At 47.3% G+C, this 22,123-nt stretch overlaps 1 protein-coding gene across 1 annotated transcript in view; it reads left to right on the forward strand.

Moving 5' to 3' along the window:
• SHROOM3 (shroom family member 3) overlaps nt 1-22,123 on the forward strand; it is a 217,753-nt gene that overhangs the window by 195,156 nt on the left and 474 nt on the right. The window contains exons 5-11 of the mRNA XM_056855663.1: nt 243-3,582; nt 9,373-9,449; nt 10,488-10,496; nt 12,495-13,397; nt 14,526-15,011; nt 18,821-18,971; nt 20,870-21,142. Of these exons, the coding sequence (XP_056711641.1) occupies nt 243-3,582; nt 9,373-9,449; nt 10,488-10,496; nt 12,495-13,397; nt 14,526-15,011; nt 18,821-18,971; nt 20,870-21,142 (5,239 nt within the window). The remainder of the gene's footprint in view (nt 1-242; nt 3,583-9,372; nt 9,450-10,487; nt 10,497-12,494; nt 13,398-14,525; nt 15,012-18,820; nt 18,972-20,869; nt 21,143-22,123) is intronic.

Raw genomic sequence — 22,123 nt, forward strand, 5'->3', positions numbered from 1 at the left:
TTTCCTTCCCTTCACAGTGATAAATAAGAGGCATGTGTTGTGATATGAAGCAATGCCTCCTCACAAAACCGGGACGACTGCAGACTAAGAACAGAACGAGGTCCAAATATGGGTTTTCGTCTGTTCCTCTAAAAACTAAACATATCCCTCAGTGTCCCTTTATAAGCCAGTCCAGATCTCTCTTGCTCGCATGTTAACACTAACGGGTTTTTCGCTTCTCTCTCTCTGCATCCGTTCTGCAGCTCCTCCACAAGCGACCTATCCAGTTATGACCATGGCTATCTGAGAAGAAGCCCTGACCAGTACAGCTCCAGGGGTAGCATGGAGAGCCTGGACCATACTCCTGCAGGGTACTCCCATCAAACCTACCACCTGTCACCAGCCAAATCCACCAACAGTATCGACCAACTTCCCCATCTCCACAGCAAGAGGGATTCTGCGTACAGCTCTTTCTCCACCAGCTCCAGCACGCCCGAGTATCCAGTGCCTACCTTCTGCAAGGAACGGTCATACTCCATGGAGAATGTGCATTCCCGGGTGAGGCCGCAGGAAGGGGGGATGCGACAGGCGGATATTAGGTACATTAAAACGGTCTACAATGCCCAGCGAGGGGTTTCAGAGGAATACGAGGTGAAGTCTTCCGGTCTTTCGCCTAGCGGTGAGGCCCAGGCTAAAGGTTACACCTCCAGCCGGTTGCATGGCTACAGCAGAGGCCCACCAACCCGGAGTTCGTCTGACAGTGAGAGCCAGTACGTGAAAGGGCCTCCCATGCCGCCGACCCGTAGCGATAGTTATGCAGCGACGAGGCACCACGACAGGCCCAGCTCTTGGTCTAGTATCGATCACAGAAAGCCATGTAGGACTCATTCCAAAGGTGTCTGGCCTCACCTGGGCCCAGGTACCCCTTCTCCTTTGGGGCAGCTCCAGAAATCTGCATTCCTCGAAGGACAGCTCCACACAGTGATGGAGAAGAGCCCAGAGACCAGCCCCACTATGAAGCCCAAGCAGGTATATACGCAGGCAGCTCAACCGGGGCAGTTTTTGCTTCCCACTGGCGTTTATCCTGTACCTTCTCCCGAACCACATTTTGCCCAGGTCCCTCACCCTTCCGCAAGCAACGCTGGGATGGTTTACCCGGCGCTTGCCAAAGAGCGCGGGTACGCACCGGCCCCTGCTTCTTCTCCAGACTCCTATGCAAAGGCGACAGCCTGCAGTCAACATTCTAGCTTGGATGTGAATGGAAACCAAAGCATTCCGAACAAGACTGTTGTCTTCTATCATCCTGAATGCGTGCCACTGACAGCGGGGAAGAAGAAGGATGCGGGCGACCCAGCTGCAAAGTTGGCCTTGTACAGATCGCATCCTCAGGCCTACCCAACTTCTCCAAGGCAGGATGAGTCAGGGCCCTCGTATATGGCATCACCCATAATCCAGGAAACCACAAGAAATGCACAGTCTGTCAACTACAGCTCTCAGCCGTGGCTGTCTCACCTGAGGGATGGGGGTGACAGCAAAGGTGTCTATGGGGCAGGAGAGCACCCAGAGGAGAAGAACGCCAAGTCGCAGAAAAGCGAGAGAGATCCCACAGCACAAAACCAATGGAGCTCCAGCAAGGCCAAACAGTATCGCTTTTCGTCTTTGCAAAACATCCCAGAGAGTACTAAGTTGCAAAACAACTTGGATCCAAAGGAGCTGGAACAATGCCGAAGCCGCTGTGATGCCAAATGGCATTTTGTGAACAATGGCCCAGCAGAGAGAGACTGTCATAGGCAGATCCCTGAGTACTGGCAGGATAGACAATGGCAGGCCGTGGAAAGACACCACGATGGATTTTCGGGCACGGAGCATGTCCGTGAACGGATCCACAGTGCAGAGCCAAAGTACGATGAGCCTTCTTCTCAACTGCACCCAAAGACATCAGATTTCAGCATTCGCCGGCATAGTTCTAGCAGCTCCCAAAGCTTCCAGAGCACCCAGAATGGGAAAATGGAGTCTAGAAAGGCCCGTTGTTCTGTTCTGGAGAAGGTCAGCAAGATAGAGCAGCGTGAACAATGCCACCAGAGGCCTCAGAGTATGAGCGTGAACAGTTTTGGCCAGAACTATGGGTCAAACAAGCCCGGCCTTAATACCATCGAGGACATCCAAAACCTACATAACTCTCAAGAGCACGGCCTGTTGGTGGGTGAACACTGCAAGCTAGCCAGTAGCACTCCCTCAGAATTGGTCCCCTATATGCAATATCCTAGTGAGAAAGGGGTCAATGCACCAGAGAGGGCTAGCTGGCATTCTGCGGAGCAGCAGACGGGAGCAACAACTGCGGTAGCGGTGCCGACGCGGCAGGGCGTCTACCACAGTGGGCTCACCGAAAATGAGCCTCCAAAACAGGCGCCACAACTGCAGCGGAGCAGAAGCACATTCCAGTTGATGGACGAGCCCGAGAGGGAAATCTTATGGAAGGGCAACGTCCAGGACTTGAACGGATTACAGCTGGATACCCCCTTCAACAGGGCTTACAGGAACAGCATAAAAGATGCCCAGTCGAGGGTCCTGAGAGCCACATCCTTCAGGCGCAAGGACCTCAATATCAGCCCTTCCTTTGGAAACGAGCCCAAGAGGAGTGTCCATCGGCCAGCTTCGGCGCACATTGGGATGAGGAGCACAGCGGCATCTCCTCATACCCCGAAGGAGAGACACAGCATCACTCCGATGGAGACCAAGCTGGGTTATGGCCACAAAGAGAGTCTTCCTGGACCTCTTCACGTACCCCGCATCGGGGGCAGAAAGCGCCTGACTGCGGAGCAGAAGAAAAGGTCTTACTCGGAGCCAGAGAAAATGAACGAAGTAGGCGTGTCCGACAGCGAGCTCTCGCCCTTCTCTCTCCAGAAGAAAGGCCTCCATTTTGTTTTCCCAGAGAACACAGTGGCGGACCGGCGCAAGATCTTTGAGAGGGAGAGCAAGGCTTGCTCCACCATCAGTCTTTCCAAACCGGAGCTGAAGCAGCTACAGCAAAACGCCCTGGCTGATTACATTGAACGCAAAACCGGGAAACGTCCTTCTTCTGCGTCACAGGACACCAGCCTTGTGCACGAGGGCTCCCAGACCCCGTACCTGCAAACCGGTGCTCCAGATGACCAGTCTCTGTCATCGGCTTCCAGCATGAATTCTCTGCAAGATCTGAGTCTGTACCATTGTAGGGAGTCCCTAGAGCGGGTCTCCAAAACTGGGCATGGCTTTGCTACCCTCCCCCCTGGGCTTATGGGCTGCTTCGACCTGAGTGGGTTCGAGAGCAAAAAGGAGACCCCGAACAGCAGCAACGGCAGCTCTTTTCCCAATTACTTGAAAACAGACCGGCGTCAGGATCCAAGAGCTAATCCAGAGCTGACTAAAGGCACTCAGACGGATCAATTGGACAAGTGCACCCAAACGTACTGTGACAACCGAGCTCCAAAGAAGAATCCCGCATACCCCAAGAAGCCTGGGAAAGCAGCGTCGGCAGAGGACTTGCTTGACAGATTGGATACCCAGGCAGTCGCCGTGCATGTTCGATCCAGGTCATCTCCTACAGCCGATAAGAAATGTCGGGTAGGTAGAAGCTTTGTTAATATTCCCTTTGGTCTGTCAGTTCCTCTGTTACTTGAAAGTATTTAGTGCTGAAACACAGACACGTGCTCAAGCTTGGTGTAGCAATTAAGACCGGTGGACTCTAATCTGGTGAACCGGGTTGGTTTCCCCGCTCCTCCACATGAAGCCAGCTGGGTGACCTTGGGCTAGTCACAGTTCGCTGCATACTCTCTCAGCCCCACCTACCTCACAAGGTGTTTGTTGTGGGGAGAGGAAAGGAAGGAGATTGTAAGCCGATTTGATTCTCCTTAAAAAGTACCGAAAATGGGCATATAAAAACCAGCTCTTCTTCTTCTTCTTTTCTGTTGTGCACATGGAATTGTGCTTATGTGGGCATTTTGCTCTGTCCTTATGTGCTGGAGAATGCTGTGTGCATGTGGTGGGGGATCCTTGTATTCACATGGAGCATTTAAGAACATAAGAAAGGCCATGCTGGATCAGACCAAGGGCCATCAAGTCCAGCAGTCTGTTCACACAGTGGCCAACCAGGTGCCTCTAGGAAGCCCAGAAACATTCTTTTAGTAGAATAGGTTGGGAGCGCACTGAATTCACAAGGCTTTTAATCTGGCACATTGAACATCTTAAGCTCAAACCCCTTTTGAACGAACGGCAGTTGTGCCAGAATGCATTTATGTTTTTGCACAGCTCTCAGTGGTTTTTGTGGGTCTCAAGCTGGAAAGACAGGTGGGGTCTTGAGTTGCTTTGGTGAAATGTTTGCTGATCAGATATCCCGTGCATCCTTTATTGTTATCTTTGCTCCTAAACAACTCAAGGCAACAGACGGAGGGCTGTCCCATTTCATCCTCACAACAACCCTGTGAGATAGATCACGATGGGTAGCCATCTGTCTGTCATTAGCAATAGAAAAGAGCAAGAATCCAGTGGTACCTTAAAGACTAACAAAAATTTCTGTGATGTAGGTTAGGCAGAGAGACATTGATGGGTCTGGAGTCACCCAGTGAGTTTCTTGGCTCAGTGGGGATTTGATACTGGTTCACCCCATTCCAGCATGGTGTAGTGGTTAAGAGCAGTGATTTGGAGTGGTGGAGTCTGATCTGGAGAACCGGGGTTGATTCCCCACTCCTCCACATGAAGCCAGCTGGGTAACCTTGGGCTAGTCATAGTTCTCTCAGCCCCACCTACCTCACAAGGGGTCTGTTGTGGGGAGGGGAAGGGAAGGTGATTGTAAGCCAGTTTGATTCTTCCTTAAGTGGCAGAGAAAGTAGGCATATAAAAACCAACTCTTCTTCAAATCCAAGACTGTATTCACACACCACACTGGCTTTCCAGTGAGGCATGGGCTCAGAATATTTCCGTTTCAGTGGTGCACCCAACCTTTAAGTGCTTTTCTTACAGCCAAATTCGATATACTTGCCTTAACAACATGAAGTTTTTGGTAAAGCATCTTTGGAAGCAGAGCCCCTTCTGTCTTCTAGGGCTTTTGGGGTCGAGACTAAAAACAACTTATGTGAGAAACCCTTTTTTCCCTACCACCACCAGAAGGTACTTTATAGCAACCCTTTGGAAAGCCATTTGTTCCAATTGTCTCTTGGCCGACATGGGCGGCCCAGGAGAGGCCGAAAACTGCAAATCAAACTATTTGAAACCCAGTTCATTGTTTTGTTTTGTTTTTTTCTCCCTTCTGCCTTCCTTAAGTGAATGGGTTGCCCATTCCTCAAGGCTCTCTCAGGGTGAGAGCCCCAAAACTTGTGTTTTTAAAGCTGGGCAGAACAAACAACAGAGCAGGCAATTGAGGCAAAATATCGAAGCTTTTGCTTGAATCTCTTCACCAGACCACCAAAGGGATTTCCTGCCTCAGGTTTGGAGGGGATATTTCAGCTGCTGGGGTGTCCCACAATGCCTGGGTAGCATCCCTGCTGTGAACACATGTGAAACGAGCCCATTTAGGTCAGCCTTGGCTTTCCAGGGAATTAGGTGGAGAAAGGTCTTCCCCAAAGCCTGCTGAGATCATCTAATTTGGAGATACCAGGCACCGAATCAGGGAGTAGCTGCATGCAGATTATGAGCTCTGCTACTGAGCCGTAACCCCCTGGAATTTTACAGTTACCTGAAGCAGTGAATTCACAGCTCGGGGTTATGGCCCCACTACAGTCCTGATTGATACTTTCAGAGTTAAAGAACTGGTAGCCTGTCTAATTGCCAGTGTAAAGTTTACAAAACGTTTTACCACAGCAGTGGAGAGCCACCATGGTGCAGTGTTTAAGAGCAGTGATTTGGAGCAGTGGACTCTGATCTGGAGAACCGGGTTTGATTCCCCACTCCTGCACATGAAGCCAGCTGGGTGACCTTGGGCTAGTCACAGCTCTCTCAGCCCCACCCACCTCACAGGGTGTCTATGGTGGGGAGGGGGAGGGAAGGTGATTGTAAGCCGGTTTGATTCTTCCTTAAGTGGTAAAGAAAGTCGAAATATAAAAAAACCCACTCTTCTTCAGGCAGAGATTCAAACCCAGATCTCCCCAATTCCAAGTCCACTTCTCTGACTACTACCCTGTACCATACTAGAAATCTATACAGGAGTAGTGGAATCAGAGTGTGTTTCTATGGTGGTGGGGAAACGTGGTTGCTCTCTACACTGCTGATTCCTGTGTCACACAATTAATGAATTGGCTCTAATTCTAGGCAGATTTGAGCCACAGAAAAAGAGTAGCCAAATAGGAGGACTCACTCCATTATAACTTAATGTCATGGCTACTGGTTTTACTGACTCTGCTTTTATACTTCAAGGTAGCCTGACTCACAGGTGTGTAGGAAATTAAACTTTTCCTGGCTTGTGGATAAGAGTGACAGGGAAAACTTCTGCAGCTAAATGTCTGCACATGCGATTGTTGTTAAAGGCACAAGAGCTGCTGCTAGGTAAAATGTTGGTAGTCCTATTCGGTATAAGCCCTGTACCTATCTCATATGAAAATGGAGAAAAAATACCGATCTAGTTGGAAGGTATGAAGGATCCCAACTGATACAGGCCCCAGTCAGTGAATTGCACTCAATAAGTTGATCAGTCAGTGCTTTAAATGAGAATGGTTTCCTTCATTGAATCATAGAACCATAGAGCTGGAAGGGACCACCAGGGTCATCTAGTCCAACCCTCTGCACAATGCAGGAAATTCACAACTACCCCACTACCAGTGACCCGTATTCCGTGCCCAGAAGATGGCCAAGGTGCCCTCCCTCTCATCATCTGCCTAAGGTCATAGAATCAGCATTGCTGACAGATGGCCAACTAGCCTCTTCTTAAAAACCTCCAGGGAAGGAGAGCTCACCACCTCCCAAGGAAGTCTGTTCCACCGAGGAACCGCTCTGTTAGAAATAAAGCATATTTTTAAATGGAAGGCAAAGAAGAGGAGGAGAAGACAGAAGAAGGATAGCAGACAGAGCAAAATAGCATCATCTTTAAAAAAAAAATCAGGTCTGCAGAATCGTTATTTTTGTTTTAGCTGCAGTCTTGCCTGGTCTTGGCTAACCATATATTTGTAGAAGTCTTCGCTTGGGGTATATACTGTTCTCTGTGGACGGGCCATAAATTACATTGCTGTGTCACCAAAGGAATTTGTTTAAAGATCTGAGGAAATTGATAGCTGTGTGGAATTGCTGGCCAATCTGTCTTCAGCCACACATTCTCCATCTTCTGCTGCTTCTCATTTTAGCTTGTCTTGCTTAAAATGCCTTGTGGCTCTCTGGCATATAAATCAGGATTGATGCTTAAACTGGTGTTCTCCCCCCCCCCCCTTCCCTCTGTATCAAGCAACCCAGCAAAGCAAACCACAACAGAAAGAAATCTTAGGATCTCAGAACTGCAACAAGGGTTGTGAGATCTATGACCTCCATAGAGAGCCAGCGTGGTGTAGTGGTTAAGAGCAGTGGGTTGGAGCAGTGGACTCTAATCTGGAGAACCAGGTTTGATTCCCCACTCCTCCACATGAGTGGCGGATGCTAATCTGGTGAACTGGGTTTGTTTCCCCGTTCCTACACACGAAGCCAGCTGGGTGACATTGGGCTAGTCACAGCTCTCTCAGCCCCACCTAGCTCACAGGGTGTCTGTTTGGAAGAAGGAGATTGTAAGCCAGTTTGATTCTTCCTTAAGTGGTGGAGAAAGTCGGTGTCGTGGGTCAGCCAGGACTGCATGGCAGTGAGGACTCATCAGAGGAAGAAGGGCCCTGTGCAGCCAACCCAGAGCTAACAGAAGGCAGCCAGCAAGGGACTGAGGCTCAGACAGAGCTGGGCAAGGAAGCACAGCCTCCCTTCAGTCCTGAGTCAGCAGACAAAGGGCAAGCAATGGTGCCTGCCCCTCCCAGATCAGGTACACCTTTGCAGCAATGTAGGAAAAGACTACAAATGGAGTTGCGAGAGAGAAGATGCAGTGCTCGCCTCCAGAACAGAAAGCAGCTCTTGGCTAATAGTGGAGATGAGTTGTTGCAGGATTCTGACTGAATTAGTTGGAGCCAAGCATAAAAGGCTCTTGGGGGAAACTGTTGGGTGTGGCTACAACCAGTACAGCAAATGCTTACCTAACGCCTCTCTGTTGCCTGGAACTCAGACCGTGTCTTGATTAATAGTGCTGGCTAACCCTTGATCGCTGACCTTGGACTGAAACCCTCTGACTCCTGGAACCTTCCTTGCTCTCTGCTCCCAAGACGCTGCAACCTGACACCTGGAGCCTGCTAATCAGTACTGTCGGCATATAAAAACCATCTCATCTTCTTCTCCAGATGTGTAGCTCTTCCCATTTGGAAATGTTTGCTTGGCTTCATTTGTGCTCCATTTCTTCAGTCTTTGTTTAACCCTTGGCACTGGTTTTTGACATTTCTAAAATCACAGGACAGATTTAAATTTACGGAGGATGTCCAAGAAATGTTCTTATGTCTTGGGTCTGGAAGCGTTGCACTGATTATGGGCTGGGCTATTCAGAATGAAATGATGAGCAGGTGAGCTCATCCAAAGAGCTATGCTGGGTCAGACCAAGTCCCATCTAGCCCAGTGTTTTGTTTCCAGCAGTAGATGGCCAGATAGAGTTACAGGTCAGGGCTGTGACCCTGTGATTAGTTGTGTGCTTGAAATCACTGGGACATTAGGAGTCCTGAGTAGATTGCGCAAACAGGATGCCAACAGGATATAAATAAATAAACATTTTCAAGTGGTATAGGCATGAAAATGAGACTGTACTCCTCATGATGGGTTGGATCCAGCCAGCTTTTCCTCTCAGTCTCACCCTGTGCCCCTAACTGTGGCTCAGTGGTAGAGCCTCTGCTTGGCATGCGGAAGGTCCCAGATTCAATCTCCGGCATCTCCGATTAAAGGGACCAGGCGAGTAGGTGATGTGAACAGACCCTGAGACCATGGAGAGCCGCTGCCCGTCTGAGTAGACCATACTGACTTTGATGGACCAAGGGTCTGATTCAGTAGGAGGCGGCTTCATGGGTCCGTGTGTACTTAATACAGCCTATATCCCACATTGCTTTTGTCAATGCAGGTCCCATGATCCTCAGTATAGCCTTTTTAGGTGCTCAAAGGGGACACCCCTTCTTTTTTTAGCAGCAGAAAAGCTGGTTGGATCCAACCCCAATTAATATGTTAACACCGAAACATAAACACACCACCTCTTATTCCTTCTCTAGTATTTGTGAAGTATTTGTTGTGTGTGTCAACACAATCTGCCTCCCCTCCAAAGTTATCCCCTGTAGACTGTTCATCATTCACTCCTTGTCTTTAACCTTTCCTTTCTTCCTCCTTAAGGAGTTGCTGCTGGGAGACAGAGCCGAGTTCAGCAATTTTGTGAAAGATCCTTTCTGTGTGGTGGATGCTGATGCACGGTATGTAGATCTATCTTAGCTTCAATGTGCTGAAACGTTTCAGGATCTGTCCCATATTGGTACAAAAAATAATTTTCAAACATGCTAGCTAGGTCTTCTGGATGAAATGGCCAGTACAGTATTTTTAAAAAGCTTGCATAATCTTTAATTTTTAAACAAGATCTTGTTTCATTCAACACTGTATACATAGCAGTATTTTTTAACAAGAACCTAGTGAAAATTGGGGTAGGTAGGCACAATTTTTTAATCAACTCCAAGTGGGTCAGGACAGACATGAAGCTGTCTTGTACTGCATCAGACCATCGGTCTGTCAAGGTCAGTACTGTCTACTCAGACTGGCATTGGCTCTCTAGGGTCTCAGGCTGAAATATTTCACATCACCTCCTGCCTGATCCTAGAGATGCCGGGGATTGAACCTGGGACCTCCTGCATGCCAAGCAGAGGCTGTACCACTGAGCCACAGCCCTTCCCCAGAAAAGGATGTCACTTATTTTATTCTTTTTAAATCACCCCTTTCGATTCTTGGCAATTCGTTTTCCTTGTATGGGTGATGGATATTCCTGAATAATAAGGCAACCAAATACTTGTAAGATGATAAACCCGCAACAAGGACTCTGAAACTAGTTGGAAACTTTTAAAACAAATTGAAATGGACAATTTTCTTGTAAATAGCTTTGGAAAGGCATCTTTTAGTCTGAGCAATGGGAGATGTAGTCAGCGCTACATTGTAAGGTTCTCTTTTTAAAGTAATTAAGCTAGGGAATTTTACTTAAATCTATTTTAAAATGTTGAAATGTTCATACCATACATGTTCACAGCATTACAGCCAGTTATAAATGGAGCCAGGCTGCAAGTTAATCTATTGGCATCACCAAGGAACTGTTTTCAGAAAAACCCCATAAATGTGACTACTTCGTTTGTAATGACAGCTGCTGCGGCCAAATTCAGAGTCTACATTTTCGCTTCAGCAGAATAGCCGTATTGGTCTGCAGTACAAGACCTACATTCAAGTCCGGCAGCACTTTCGAGACCAAGAAGATTTTGGGGGTATAAGCTTTTGAGAGTCAATGATCCCTTCGTCAGATAATGAAGATATCTGATGCAGGGAGCTTTGATTCTCGAAAGCTGATACCCCCAAAATCTTCTTGGTCTCTAAGGATGTAGACAAGCTGGAACGTGTCCAGAGGAGGGAAACAAAACACGTTGAGGGTCTGGAGACCAACACCTATGAGGAAAGGCTGGGTATGTTTAGCCTGGAGAGGAGAAGACTGAGAAGTAATATGATAACCATCTTCAAGTACTTGAAGGGCTGTCATAGAGAGGAGGGTGCCGAGTTGTTTTCTGTTGCCCCAGAAGGTCGGACCAGAACCAACGGGTTTAAATTAGATCAAAAGAGTTTCCATCTAAACATTAGGAAGAATTTTCTAACAGTTAGAGCGGTTCCTCAGTGGAAGAGGCTTCCTCAGGATATGGTAAGCTCTCTTTCCCTTGAAGGTTTTAAGCAGAGGCTAGGTGGCTATCTGTTAGCAATACTGATTCTCTAACCTTAGGCAGATCATGAGTGGGAGGGCATCTTGGCCATCTTCTGGGCATGGAGTAGGGGTCACTGGGGGTGTGGGGAGGGGGAGGTAGTTATGAATTTCCTGCATTGTGCCGGGGGTTGGACTAGATGGTCCTAGTGGTCCCAACTCTATGATGCTACAATTCTAAGGTATGACTGGACTCGAATCTAGCTCTACAGCTTACCGATTAGTGTTATAAATTCAAACTTGATGCTTGATTGAGCACCTCAGCTAATAATGGGTTGTGTCCTGCCACTCTGATCTGCTAAGTGTGAACCATTTCTCTGGAGGGAAAATCCTTTTCTTTCAATGGATTCCTCTAGAGGAAGGCTTCTTCCTTACAGTTGTATTAGGATACAATCCATTGGTTCTTTACCACAGGAGATGTGTCCAGAAATGAACTCTAGAGCACGTCTGGAGATGTGAGCTTCACAACAGCAGTTATCATTGAGAGCATAGAGGCACAGACAGACCTTAAATCCATGAAAGCGTCTTACTGGTTTTCCCCTCCTCCCCAGTGAACCAGCATTTCATAAGTCTTATTCACTGGTTCTCGTCTCCTTTCCACGAAGTGTCTGTGTTGACATCCGCACAGAAACAGGACAACAGGAGCAGGAAACGAACTATTAAAATAATATACGTTACTGCCAAAGCAAGCATTCCTGAATTCTTCCTGCATCTTAAAATCTTCAGGAGTGGTGTTACTGCGTCAGTAATTTATGTGTGTTACTATGCATGTTTCTCTGGCAGAATGCTTTTAGGTTCAGAATGGTTAAACAGTGTTTTCCAAAATGGGGCAATTGAGTGGAAAAACGGGCAGACTAGTTAAATAGGTAAATGTGCATATATTCAGATGTGAATCCTGGAAGGAGCAGCCTTACCTCTAAAGATACCAATTAGCCGATGTCAAAGAGACAGGAAAGAACATTGGTACTGTTACCACACGGAATGGTCACACACATTCAGGATACCTTCGATTAAATCCCCCTCAGTGGTCTTTTAGAAAGCTAAGCCGTTACGGTGTAAGTGGACTCATCTTGATAGGGATTCTAGTCCTTATAATGAAAGACAGCGTTGAAAGAAAACCATGTTAGTTAAAGGCTCAGAAGCCAGGAGGAACCAACATGGCATTTCAACAGGTTAAGCTGGGTGGGGACTTTATGTGCTTTCATGCACACTTGCCCCATTTCTCATGCATGTTTTTAGCCCATCACCTCCAAAACTTTAGTCCTTGATAAAAAAATAAAAGTTCCCATATCAGCAAGGACACAGACATTGTGGTGGGAATGTATGCAGATGTTCTTTATCTTCTTGGAGTTTTATTTTCATAGCTGGATTTGTGCTTGGAGGATTTGGGTGTTTTTTGTGTTGTTGTTTTTAAACACAGAGGTCTTGACTCTGTATTTATATAAAATTGACATGCCGGTTTGATTTACTGTCTCTTTCAAAATGCTGTTTTTACATCCTGTCCTGGTTTGTTCAGCAGTCAAGAGAGAAGTCAGATGGAGAAAACAGCGTTCCCATGCTACTATCCTCACCCTCGGCATAGCGGCGGGAGTGTCAGTAATGCGTCACTGCTGAACGATGGCCTGAAAGCCCCGGATCTTCTCAAACATCTCAGCAGAACATCAGCATTTGCCCCACTGCCAGTGGATACAAATAATCCTTGCCCTGATCCTAAGCTAAGCTCCAGGCAGGTTATTCCTTCCAGATCAGGTCGGTCCTCAACAACCAATGCCGGGAATTCCACGCCAGCTCTTGCGAATTGTCAGGCTGTTGGAGAAGGCCAAGAAACAAGATGGCAGCCCAGACTTGACAGGGATGACAGTGGTAAAATTCAAGGCCAAGTTCTGGACAACAGCGAGGGTCCTCTCAAAGATTCTACAGAAGAAAACCCTTGGAGATGGAAGGCTGCTGTTCCTCAAAGACACCTCCCAACTAACGCCAAATGGGTTCATTTGGCCAAAGATGACGGCGACCCAAAGAACTTCATATCTCCTCAGGCATCTGGACAGAAGGCCTTCCAACGGTGGCAAAGCCTTCCCTCACAGAGCAGTTCTACGTCTGAGCCAGAGACTCTTCCTGGCCAAGGAAGACTCTCGCTCCGCATCTCGGAGTCTTACTTACAGATGACCCCTCCACCATTCCATCGGGAAGAAGATGACGACGACGTTTTCATCCAAGAGACAGAGCCTCATGCTGCCATCACTGAATCCAAGCATTCATCCCCTCTGCTTCCACCTCCACCTCTACTTCCTGTGTGGAGTACCAGCACTATGGAAACCACCACAGTGGAATTCCCACCTTCTCCTGTTGCTACACTGGAACTGGACAAATCAGCCATTGACAAAGTGGCTAGTCTTGGAGAGAAGGCGTCACCGAAAAGGTGAGGAAATCGTGGTGTAGTGGCTGGGAGTGGTGGACTCCGATCTGGAGAACCGGGTTTGATTCCCCACTCCTCCATGTGGGCGGCGGACTCCAATCTGGAGAACTGGATTTATTCCCCACTCCTCCACGTGGGCGGCGGACTCTAATCTGGAGAACCGGGTTTGATTCCCCACTCCTCCACATGAAGCTAGCTGGGTGACCTTGGACTAGTCACAACTCTCTTAGAGCTTTCTCAGCCCCACCTACCTCACAAGGTGTCTGGTGAGGGGAGAGGAAGGAGATTGTAAGCCATTTGATTCTCCTTAAAAGGTAGAGAAAGTCGGCATTTAAAAACCAACTATTCTTCTATTTCCCCTCCCCTCAATTCCAGTCCATGTGTCTGTTTGTTTACATTTTTTAGACAAGTACTCACTTTCTTAGGATCCCAATAACAAAAAGTATAAACATGGCCTTCCTTTATGTTGGATCTGCTTGCCCCTGAAAATAAATTAGTTTGTTTCTCAAAATTCCCTTCTGCAAATGCTGAGATATTATCTGAATTGTCAAAATATTTGATCTTTTTATGTATTTTACATCAGATGATATTTGATTTCAGTTTGTGACATTGGTTTTTGGATGGAAGTTGATAATTGGGCAGATAATTACGTTGAGAAGTTGACTGTATTTGATAGTTCACAGGCTCTAGCACTTCAATTTGATAGCTTCGATGCAGTGGTATGTACTGACAGCTTTTGAGATTTCATACATGAGCCTGCACCAATCAAAACAATCATGAGAGGTCAACAGATATCAAACTTTGAAGTAGGATTTTACATTCAGACTTAAATGGTGAATTTGCGGGATTTTTTGCCGAATTCTAAATATTGAGCTAAAGGTAGGTAGATATTGATTGGTTGATTATAGAATCATAGAGTTGAGACCACTAAGCAGGGTCAGCCCTGGTTATTACTTGGATGGGAGACCACTGAGGAAGTCCAGGGTTGCTACACAGAGGCAGATGATTGCAAATCACCTCCGAATATCTCTTGCCTAGAAAACCCTACAGAGTTGGTTATAAATTGGCTGCAACTTGACAGCACTTTCCACCACCAGTTCACAATTATTTTCTTTCCCTGTTCATTAACAGAAACTTTAAAAGGTTTTCCAGGAGCACCAGTGAGACTGAGAAAGTAGGATCAAACACCACCATCAGCAAGAGCAGTTGGGTTGCTCCAATCTCACTTAGGACCTCAGGATCCAAAGGAAACGGCTTTACGCCTTCCCTGGAAGCACAAGAGCAGCCACCAGCCATTGGAGAATCTGCAGTTGAAGCACCCATCAGTCAGACTAGAGAGCCCATCATTGTAAACAAGGCATACGAAAACTGTGGGCTCAACCCCAAGAGTTTCTCAGAGAAGCAGAAGACTTCAGAGGACATCAAGGAAGAGGCCTTGGCAAAGGAGATCGTCTGCAAGGACAAGTCACTGGCTGGCATCCTGGATCCGGGTGCCAAGATGAAGACCACCATGGACTTGATGGAAGGGATATTCCCTAGCAGAGCCAGGATGCGTAAGGAGAATAAAAGGATGAAGGCTACGCAGAAATTGACAGCAGGTCACCCTGAGGATGATAAGTAAGCACCCTTTCCCTTTACATCCACTGGTTTAGCAGTTCTTCTGAGAGCCAGCGCGGTGTAGTGGTTAAGAGCGGTGGTTTGGAGCGGTGGACTCTGATCTGGAGAACCGGGTTTGATTCCCCTCTCCTCCACACGAGCAGCGGAGGCTAATTTGGTGGACTAGGTTGGTTTCCCCACTCTTACACATGAAGCCAGCTGGGTGACCTTGGGCTAGTCACAGCTCTCTCAGCCCCACCTACCTCACAGGGTGTCTGTTGTGGGGAGGGGAAGGGAAGATGATTGTAAGCCGGTTTGATGCTGCCTTAAGTGGTAGAGAAAGTTGGCATATAAAAACCAACTCTTCTTCTTCTCTCCTTTCCTCTGCTGACTCTTAATTTTGTGTCAGGAGAGATCAAGGTCCTTGATCAAGGAGAGATCAAGGATCCTGAATGTAAAATGGGGAAAAAATGAATGGCCGAGTGGAAGATCCTATGATTATCTGAATGCAAGATCTCCCCTGAGCCCAGGAGATTATGTCTTTAGGACAATAATCCCTGAATTATGTGTGCTGAGACAACTGCTAGCCTGCCAGCACAAATCAATCAAGGAATTAAACATTTTTAAGATTCATGGGAGGGCAAAGGACCCACTCACAGAGGCTGCAATCTGCTGTTTCTCTGCATGATTCCCTGTTCTGACAATGCCTCCTTCCAATCTGACTTAATTTGAGGAGAGGTAATTCTGCCACAACTCTGCATCAGGTGTGATTGAATTATTCTGTGTCTCACAGTCTGACAACGTGGGCTTGTTGCTCACGAAAACTTGTGCAACCATTAGTTAGTCTTTATGTGCCACGAGATACCTTGTTAGTTTGCATGCAGCAGACTAACATTGGTACCCTTCTGGGAATTTGGCAGAATTATTTGCTCTCACACAGAAAAAGAAGACGAAGAGTTGGTTTTTCTATGCTGACTTTCTCTACCACTTAAGGAAGAATCAAACTGGCTTACAATCTTCTTCCCCTTCCCACAACAGAGACCCTGTGAGGTAGCTGGGGCTGAGAGAGGTCTAAGAGAGCTGTGACTAGTTCAAGGTCACCCAGCTCGCTTTGTGTGTAGGAGTGGAGAAACCAACCCGGTTCACCAGATTAGCCTCCGCCGCTCCTGTGGAGGAGTGGGGAATCAAACCCAGTTCTCCAGATTAGAGTCCACAGCTCCAAACCACCGCTCTTAACTACTACACCATGTTGGCATCAGGTATGAGAGCCAGAGTGGTGTAGCAGTTAGAGGGTCGGACCAGGATCTGGGAGAACCAGGTTCAAATCCCCGCTCTGGCCTGGAAGCTTGCTGGATGACTTAGGACCAGTCACACACTCTCAGCCAACCTACCTCACAGAATTGTTGTGAGGATGAAATGGAAGAGAGGAAAATGATGTAAGTTGCTTTGGGTCGCCATTGAGGAGAAGGTTGTGCTACAGGTGAAGTAAATAAATAAGGTTACAGGCTTTTTTGAGGGCAGACCTCTCTTTCTCATACCCTTTATGGGTTGTTTGCCTTCAGTTTAAGGGGGGAGAGGGAGATGTTCCTCCAGAGCCAGCGTGGTATAGTGGTTAAGAGCACTGGTTTAGAGTGGTGGACTCTAATCTGGAGAACTGGATTTGATTCCCCACTCCTACATGTGAGTGGCAGATGCTAATCTGGTGAACCGTGTTGGTTTCCCCACTCCTCCACATGAAGCCAGCTGGGTGATCATGGGCTAGTCACAGCTCTCTCAGACCTTGGGCTAATCACATACCTCACGGGATGTCTGCTGTGGGGAGGGGAAGGGAAGGTGATTGTAGGCCGGTTTGATTCTTCCTTAAGTGGTAGAGAAAGTCAGCATATAAAAACCAACTCTTCCTCTTCTTCTTCTTAGCTGTTAGAAAGATGGTCTTAGAGCTTAGTCTCAGGAGCAGAAGAGATCTGGGGTCTGACAACCATGAGATTCCTCCATTTAGTCATTCCCTTCTCCCCATGAGGAGGGGAAGGGGGGGGGGAAAGCACATGAGCCCTTGGCCTGCTTCCAGTCTCTCTCTGGGGATGGTCTGGGTTGGGGGGAGGGAGGGAATAACATCCCAGTGGGCCTTCCGCAACCTCCGAATGTTTGACTTCTTTTTCTGACATCTGGGCATTTGCTTACACAGTCGGAGGCCCTGTGATTCTTACATGAGTTGTTAATTCATGGCAGTGTCCGGGTTTTGCTTTGCTTTATTTGCTTTATTTCCAAAGGGGCAGGGCACATATTCCTGCTTCTCGTCAGTAGACCAGAAAAGATAAAGACAGGCTTAAATGGCAGCGAAGGCGCTGAGGGCATTCTTAGTCAAAACGAAATCAAGAATCAGTTGTCCCACCTCACCTTAAGGACCACCTGGCATCTGATTGGAGCATACAGCATGGTATAGCGGTTAAGAGCTGTGGTTTGGAGTGGTGGAGTCTGATCTGAAGATCCGGGTTTGATTCCCCACTCCTCCACATGAGTGGTGGAGGCTAATCTGGTGAACTAGATTTGTTTCCCCACTCCTGGGTGACCTTGGGCTAGTCACATTAGGCTGCTTTACATGTTCAGATTTAGTATGGACGGAGCGCTAAAATAGTCATCGTGCGCCATCTGGTGGCAAATCCCTAGTTGATGTTTAAAAGGTAAAAGCGTGCCGTCAAGTCACAACCAACTCATGGCGAGCCCATGAAATTCCACTTCATGGGGATTTCAAGGCAAGAGACTAACAGAGGTGGTTTGTCATTGCCTTCCCCTACATAGTGACCCTGCACTTCCTTGGTGGTTTCCCATCCAAGGAATAGGAGATAAAAATAAGGCCAAGGCCAATGTTGCGAAAGAGGTTAAAGTATTTTTTATTACTCAGAATAAAATTCCCTATGTGTTTCGCTCAAGGGGCTTCTTCAGGGGAATCTGTAGTTATTGCAGTAGTCCTTCAAATTTGGTGACAGAATTTATGCTCATTTTACCAATTTTGCACCATTGGCCTTGGCCTTATTTTTATCTCCTGTTACTGGTGCAACCCTTTTATTTCTCTTTGCCATCCAAAGAATAACCAGGGCTGGCCCTGCTTAGCTTTTGTGATCTGATGAAATTAGTCTAACCTGGCCATCCAGGTCAGGGGAGAAAAAGGTACAGGGTGCCCTTGAGTCGCAACCAATTCATGGTGACCCCCAAGAAGTTCCCCCTCATGGGGTTTTCGAGGCTCGAGATGAGCAGAGTTGGTTTGCATAAGAACATAAGAAAGGCCATGCTGGATCAGACCAAGGCCCATGAAGTCCAGCAGTCTGTTCACACAGTGGCCAACTAGGGGCCTCTAGGAAGTCCACAAACAAAACGATTGCAGCAGCATTTTCCTGCCTATGCTCCATGGCACCTAATATAATAGGGCATGCTCCTCTGATCCTGGAGAGAATAGGCATGCATCATGACTTGTATTCATTTTGACTAGTAGCCGTGGCTAGCCTTCTCCTCCATGAACATGTCCACTCCCCTCTTAAAGCCTTCCAAATAGCCCTGGTCTGCATAGTAGTCCTGGTCTTCCTTGGTGGTCTCCCATTCAAGCACTGACCCTGCTTAGCTTCTGAGCGCCGGAAAAATTGAGCCAGAAAGAGAAAGCAGAAGTCCAGTGGCGCCTAGAGAAGAAAGAGCATTTTTTGGGCTCTGAGAATGAGATGTGAGCAGTTGCTCCGGGGAGGTAATAACTCCTTCCTTGCCCGTTTCTTAACCTAAGGAAGAAAGTCGAGCATCTCTTCCCAGACTTCTATGTGTGCGTGTTCTCTGTTCTGGCGCAGGAGAGAAGAGAAGGAAGCAGCCACCTCCTTGGTTCCCTGCCCTGCTTACTTCAGCGTGTCTGCGCCCAAAGCTGAGCTCCTGAACAAAATCAGAGATTTGCCGGAGGAGGCAGGTGGGGACGAGGAACAAGTGGATGTTAACGAGAAGAAGGTGAGTTCAGAGCGGCCCCGAGATCAGCCATGAACTTAGACAGAAACCAATTGAAACCAATACCACTACACAAACATGAGTCTAACTGATATACGTTCATTAATGGTGAACTCCATTACATATATGTAAGCTTTGAGCTTTTATACAAATACTATAACAAATGCATAATCTTTAAACAAGGTTTCGCGATTATTGTTTCACTGTTGCTTGCTGAGAAGTCTGTTGCTTTAAATTCACAGGAGAATCTTAGCTGCTTATGAAGTCTTACTGATTCTTAACCCTGTTCTCTATATAAAACAAAGTTTATAACATAAGTTTACTTATCCTATATTATCTTATTTATTAATACATTATTAACTTATTTATTATATATTATTTGTTTGTATAATAAATAAGTTAATATAAATAAGTTAATATAGGATAAGTAAGCCAGCGGAGGCAGGAGAAACTCAGAATGTGTGTGAATAGTCATGCAAAGGCCAAATGGAAACAACAGCCCTCAAAGGGAGGCAGAGTAACAGCTTGGTGTGAAATCAACTCATGTCCAAAGTAGTTGAGAGGGTAGCCATGTTGGTCTGCAGTGGAAGAGCTAGATTCGAGTCCAGTATCACCTTAGAGACCAACAGGATTTCTGGGGTATAAGCTTTTGAGCGTTGAAGCTCTCTTTGTCAGATATCTGGTATCTGATGAAGGAAGGTTTGACACTCGAAAGCTTATAGCCCGAAAATCTAATTCATCTCTAGAGTGCTACCGGTCTTGAATCTAGCCAATGTCCAAAGGCTGCCTTTCTCTTTCAAAGCCCATTCTCCTTTACATTCTGTAACTCAGCAGACTGTTGGTCCCACCATGGCAAAGACACCCAACTGAGCTGAAGTAGCACAGCCGTATTCCTCAGCAAACCAAATAATTGCAAATTGTTACAGCGATAGCTTTGGTAACCGAACTATTCAGCCCTTGTTTCTGAAGATAGTTTCAGGTGGGTAGCCACACACATGAAGCTGCCTTATACTGAATCACACCCTTGGTCCATCAAGGTCAGTATTGCCTACTCAGACTGGCAGCGGCTCTCCAGGGTCTCAGGCAGGGGTCTTTCACATCACCTACTTGCCTAGTCCCTTTAACTGGAGATGCCGGGGATTGAACCTGGGACCTTCTGCGTGCAAAGCAGAGGCTGTGCTACTGAGCCTCAGCCATCTTGATCTGCAGTAGAACAGCTCAATTCGAGTCTAGGAGCGCCTTAGAGACCAGCAAGATTTTCAGAGTATATACGCTTTTGAGAGTCAGCGCTCCCTTCATCAGATAACAAAGGTATGTGACAAAGGGAGCTTTGACTCTCAAAAGCTCAAACCCCAGATATCTGATTCTGTGAACTCAACAGTTCATGAGAGGGAGGGCAGGAAGGGTTACATCAGTGTTTGGCTCTCGTGGTCCTTTCTTACATGCCCAGGGAAACACCGATCGCCACTTTGGGGTCAGGGAGCAATTTTCCTCCAGGCCAAATTGGCCAGGGATCCTGGAAGATTTTTTGACCATCTTCTGGGCATCGAATAGGGGTCACTGGGGGTGTGGGGGGAAGGTAGTTGGGATTTTGCTGCGTTGTGCAGGGGGTTGGACTAGATGACCCTCGTGGTTTTTTCCAACTCTATGATTCTATGATCTTGTTGGTCTCTAAGGTGCTGCCAGACTTGAATCATAGAATCATAGAGTTGGAAGGGACCACCAGGGTCATCTAGCCCAACCCCCTGCATCTAGCCCTTCTTCCTGATTACCTGATTTACATGCATAGAATCTGTTCACCAGATGACCCCATAAGTCATCTTTCAGCAAAGGCTCTTTAACTCCTTAGCTGACACGGTAGCAGCAAAGACTGACTTTGTCTCGATCCTGCCCCCCTCTAGGCTGAACTCATTGAGAGCTTGTCCTGCAAGCTGGAGACTTTGAAAGAAGCCAAGGAGAGCCTGCTGGCTGACGTCAAGCTGAACAACGCCTTGGGAGAGGAAGTGGAGGCGCTGATCAGCAGCTCGTGCAAGCCCAACGAGTTTGAGAAATACAGGATGTTTATCGGAGACCTAGATAAGGTGGTGAGCCTGCTGCTTTCGCTCTCGGGACGGCTGGCCAGGGTGGAGAACGTGCTCAGCAGCCTTGGCGAAGACGCTGATCCTCAGGAACAGGTACGTAGGTCCAGAAAACCCACACTCGGCATGGGTGGCTCTCCCACCTTCCCTGTGAAAGAGCAGTCTTGCCAGCATGGTGTAGTGGTTAAGAGCGGGGGACTCTAATCTGGAGAACCAGGTTGGTTTCCCCACTCCTCCACATGAAGCCAGCTGGGTGACTTCAGGCCAGTCACAGTTCTCTCTAAACGCTCTCCGCCCCACCTGCCTCACAAGGTGTCTATTTAGGGGAGGGGAAGGGGTTTGTAAGCCGCTTTGAGACTCCTTAAACGGTAGACAAAATCTGCATATAAAAACCAACTCTTCTTCTTCCTCCTCAATAAGGGGGTTTTGCTTCTGGTTTGCCAGCAGAGGGAATGTAGGCACCTCTGCTGGGCAAAACCGGCAACATATTTCAGCAGTAGTCGCCAGGGGTGAAACGCTTCACTTTCATTCAGCTCCTTCGATATGCTGGCTGCACTAGGCAAGATGGGAAAAGCATCCATCTCTGTTCCTTAGTTGGCAGTAAATACAATACAGAAGTCATGTTATTTACTGATGGGGGAAAAACTAGGCAGTGTCCTTTTAAGACCTTAAAGTGCTAAAGGCCCTGGTTTATACACAGAGAAGAATAAGGAGGGGTTAATGCAGTAGAATCCTGAGACAGTAGAAGGGACAAGGCCCCTGTTCTGCCCCTAGTATTTCACCCATAGGATAAAGGGGATTACCATCTTGGCAGATCTAACAGAACATTCTGTTCTGGCAATGGAAAACTTAGCCCTTTCACACTCACTAAATAATGCATTTTCAGTCCACTTTGCAACAGGATTTGTGTGAAATGGCAAACCCCCTTGCAAACTTATCACTAAAGTGCACCGACAGAGGATTATTCAGGGTGTGTGAAAGCAATACTGGCGCAAATCCACCTCAGAGGCAGTAAAAATGGGAACCCGGCTCCAGAACTGTAATGCCAAATCTCTCTCTATCCTTCTCCTCTCCTTC

Source organism: Euleptes europaea, chromosome 9 (genome assembly GCF_029931775.1).
Source record: "Euleptes europaea isolate rEulEur1 chromosome 9, rEulEur1.hap1, whole genome shotgun sequence".
In the NCBI taxonomy this organism is placed as follows: Eukaryota; Metazoa; Chordata; class Lepidosauria; order Squamata; family Sphaerodactylidae; genus Euleptes; species Euleptes europaea.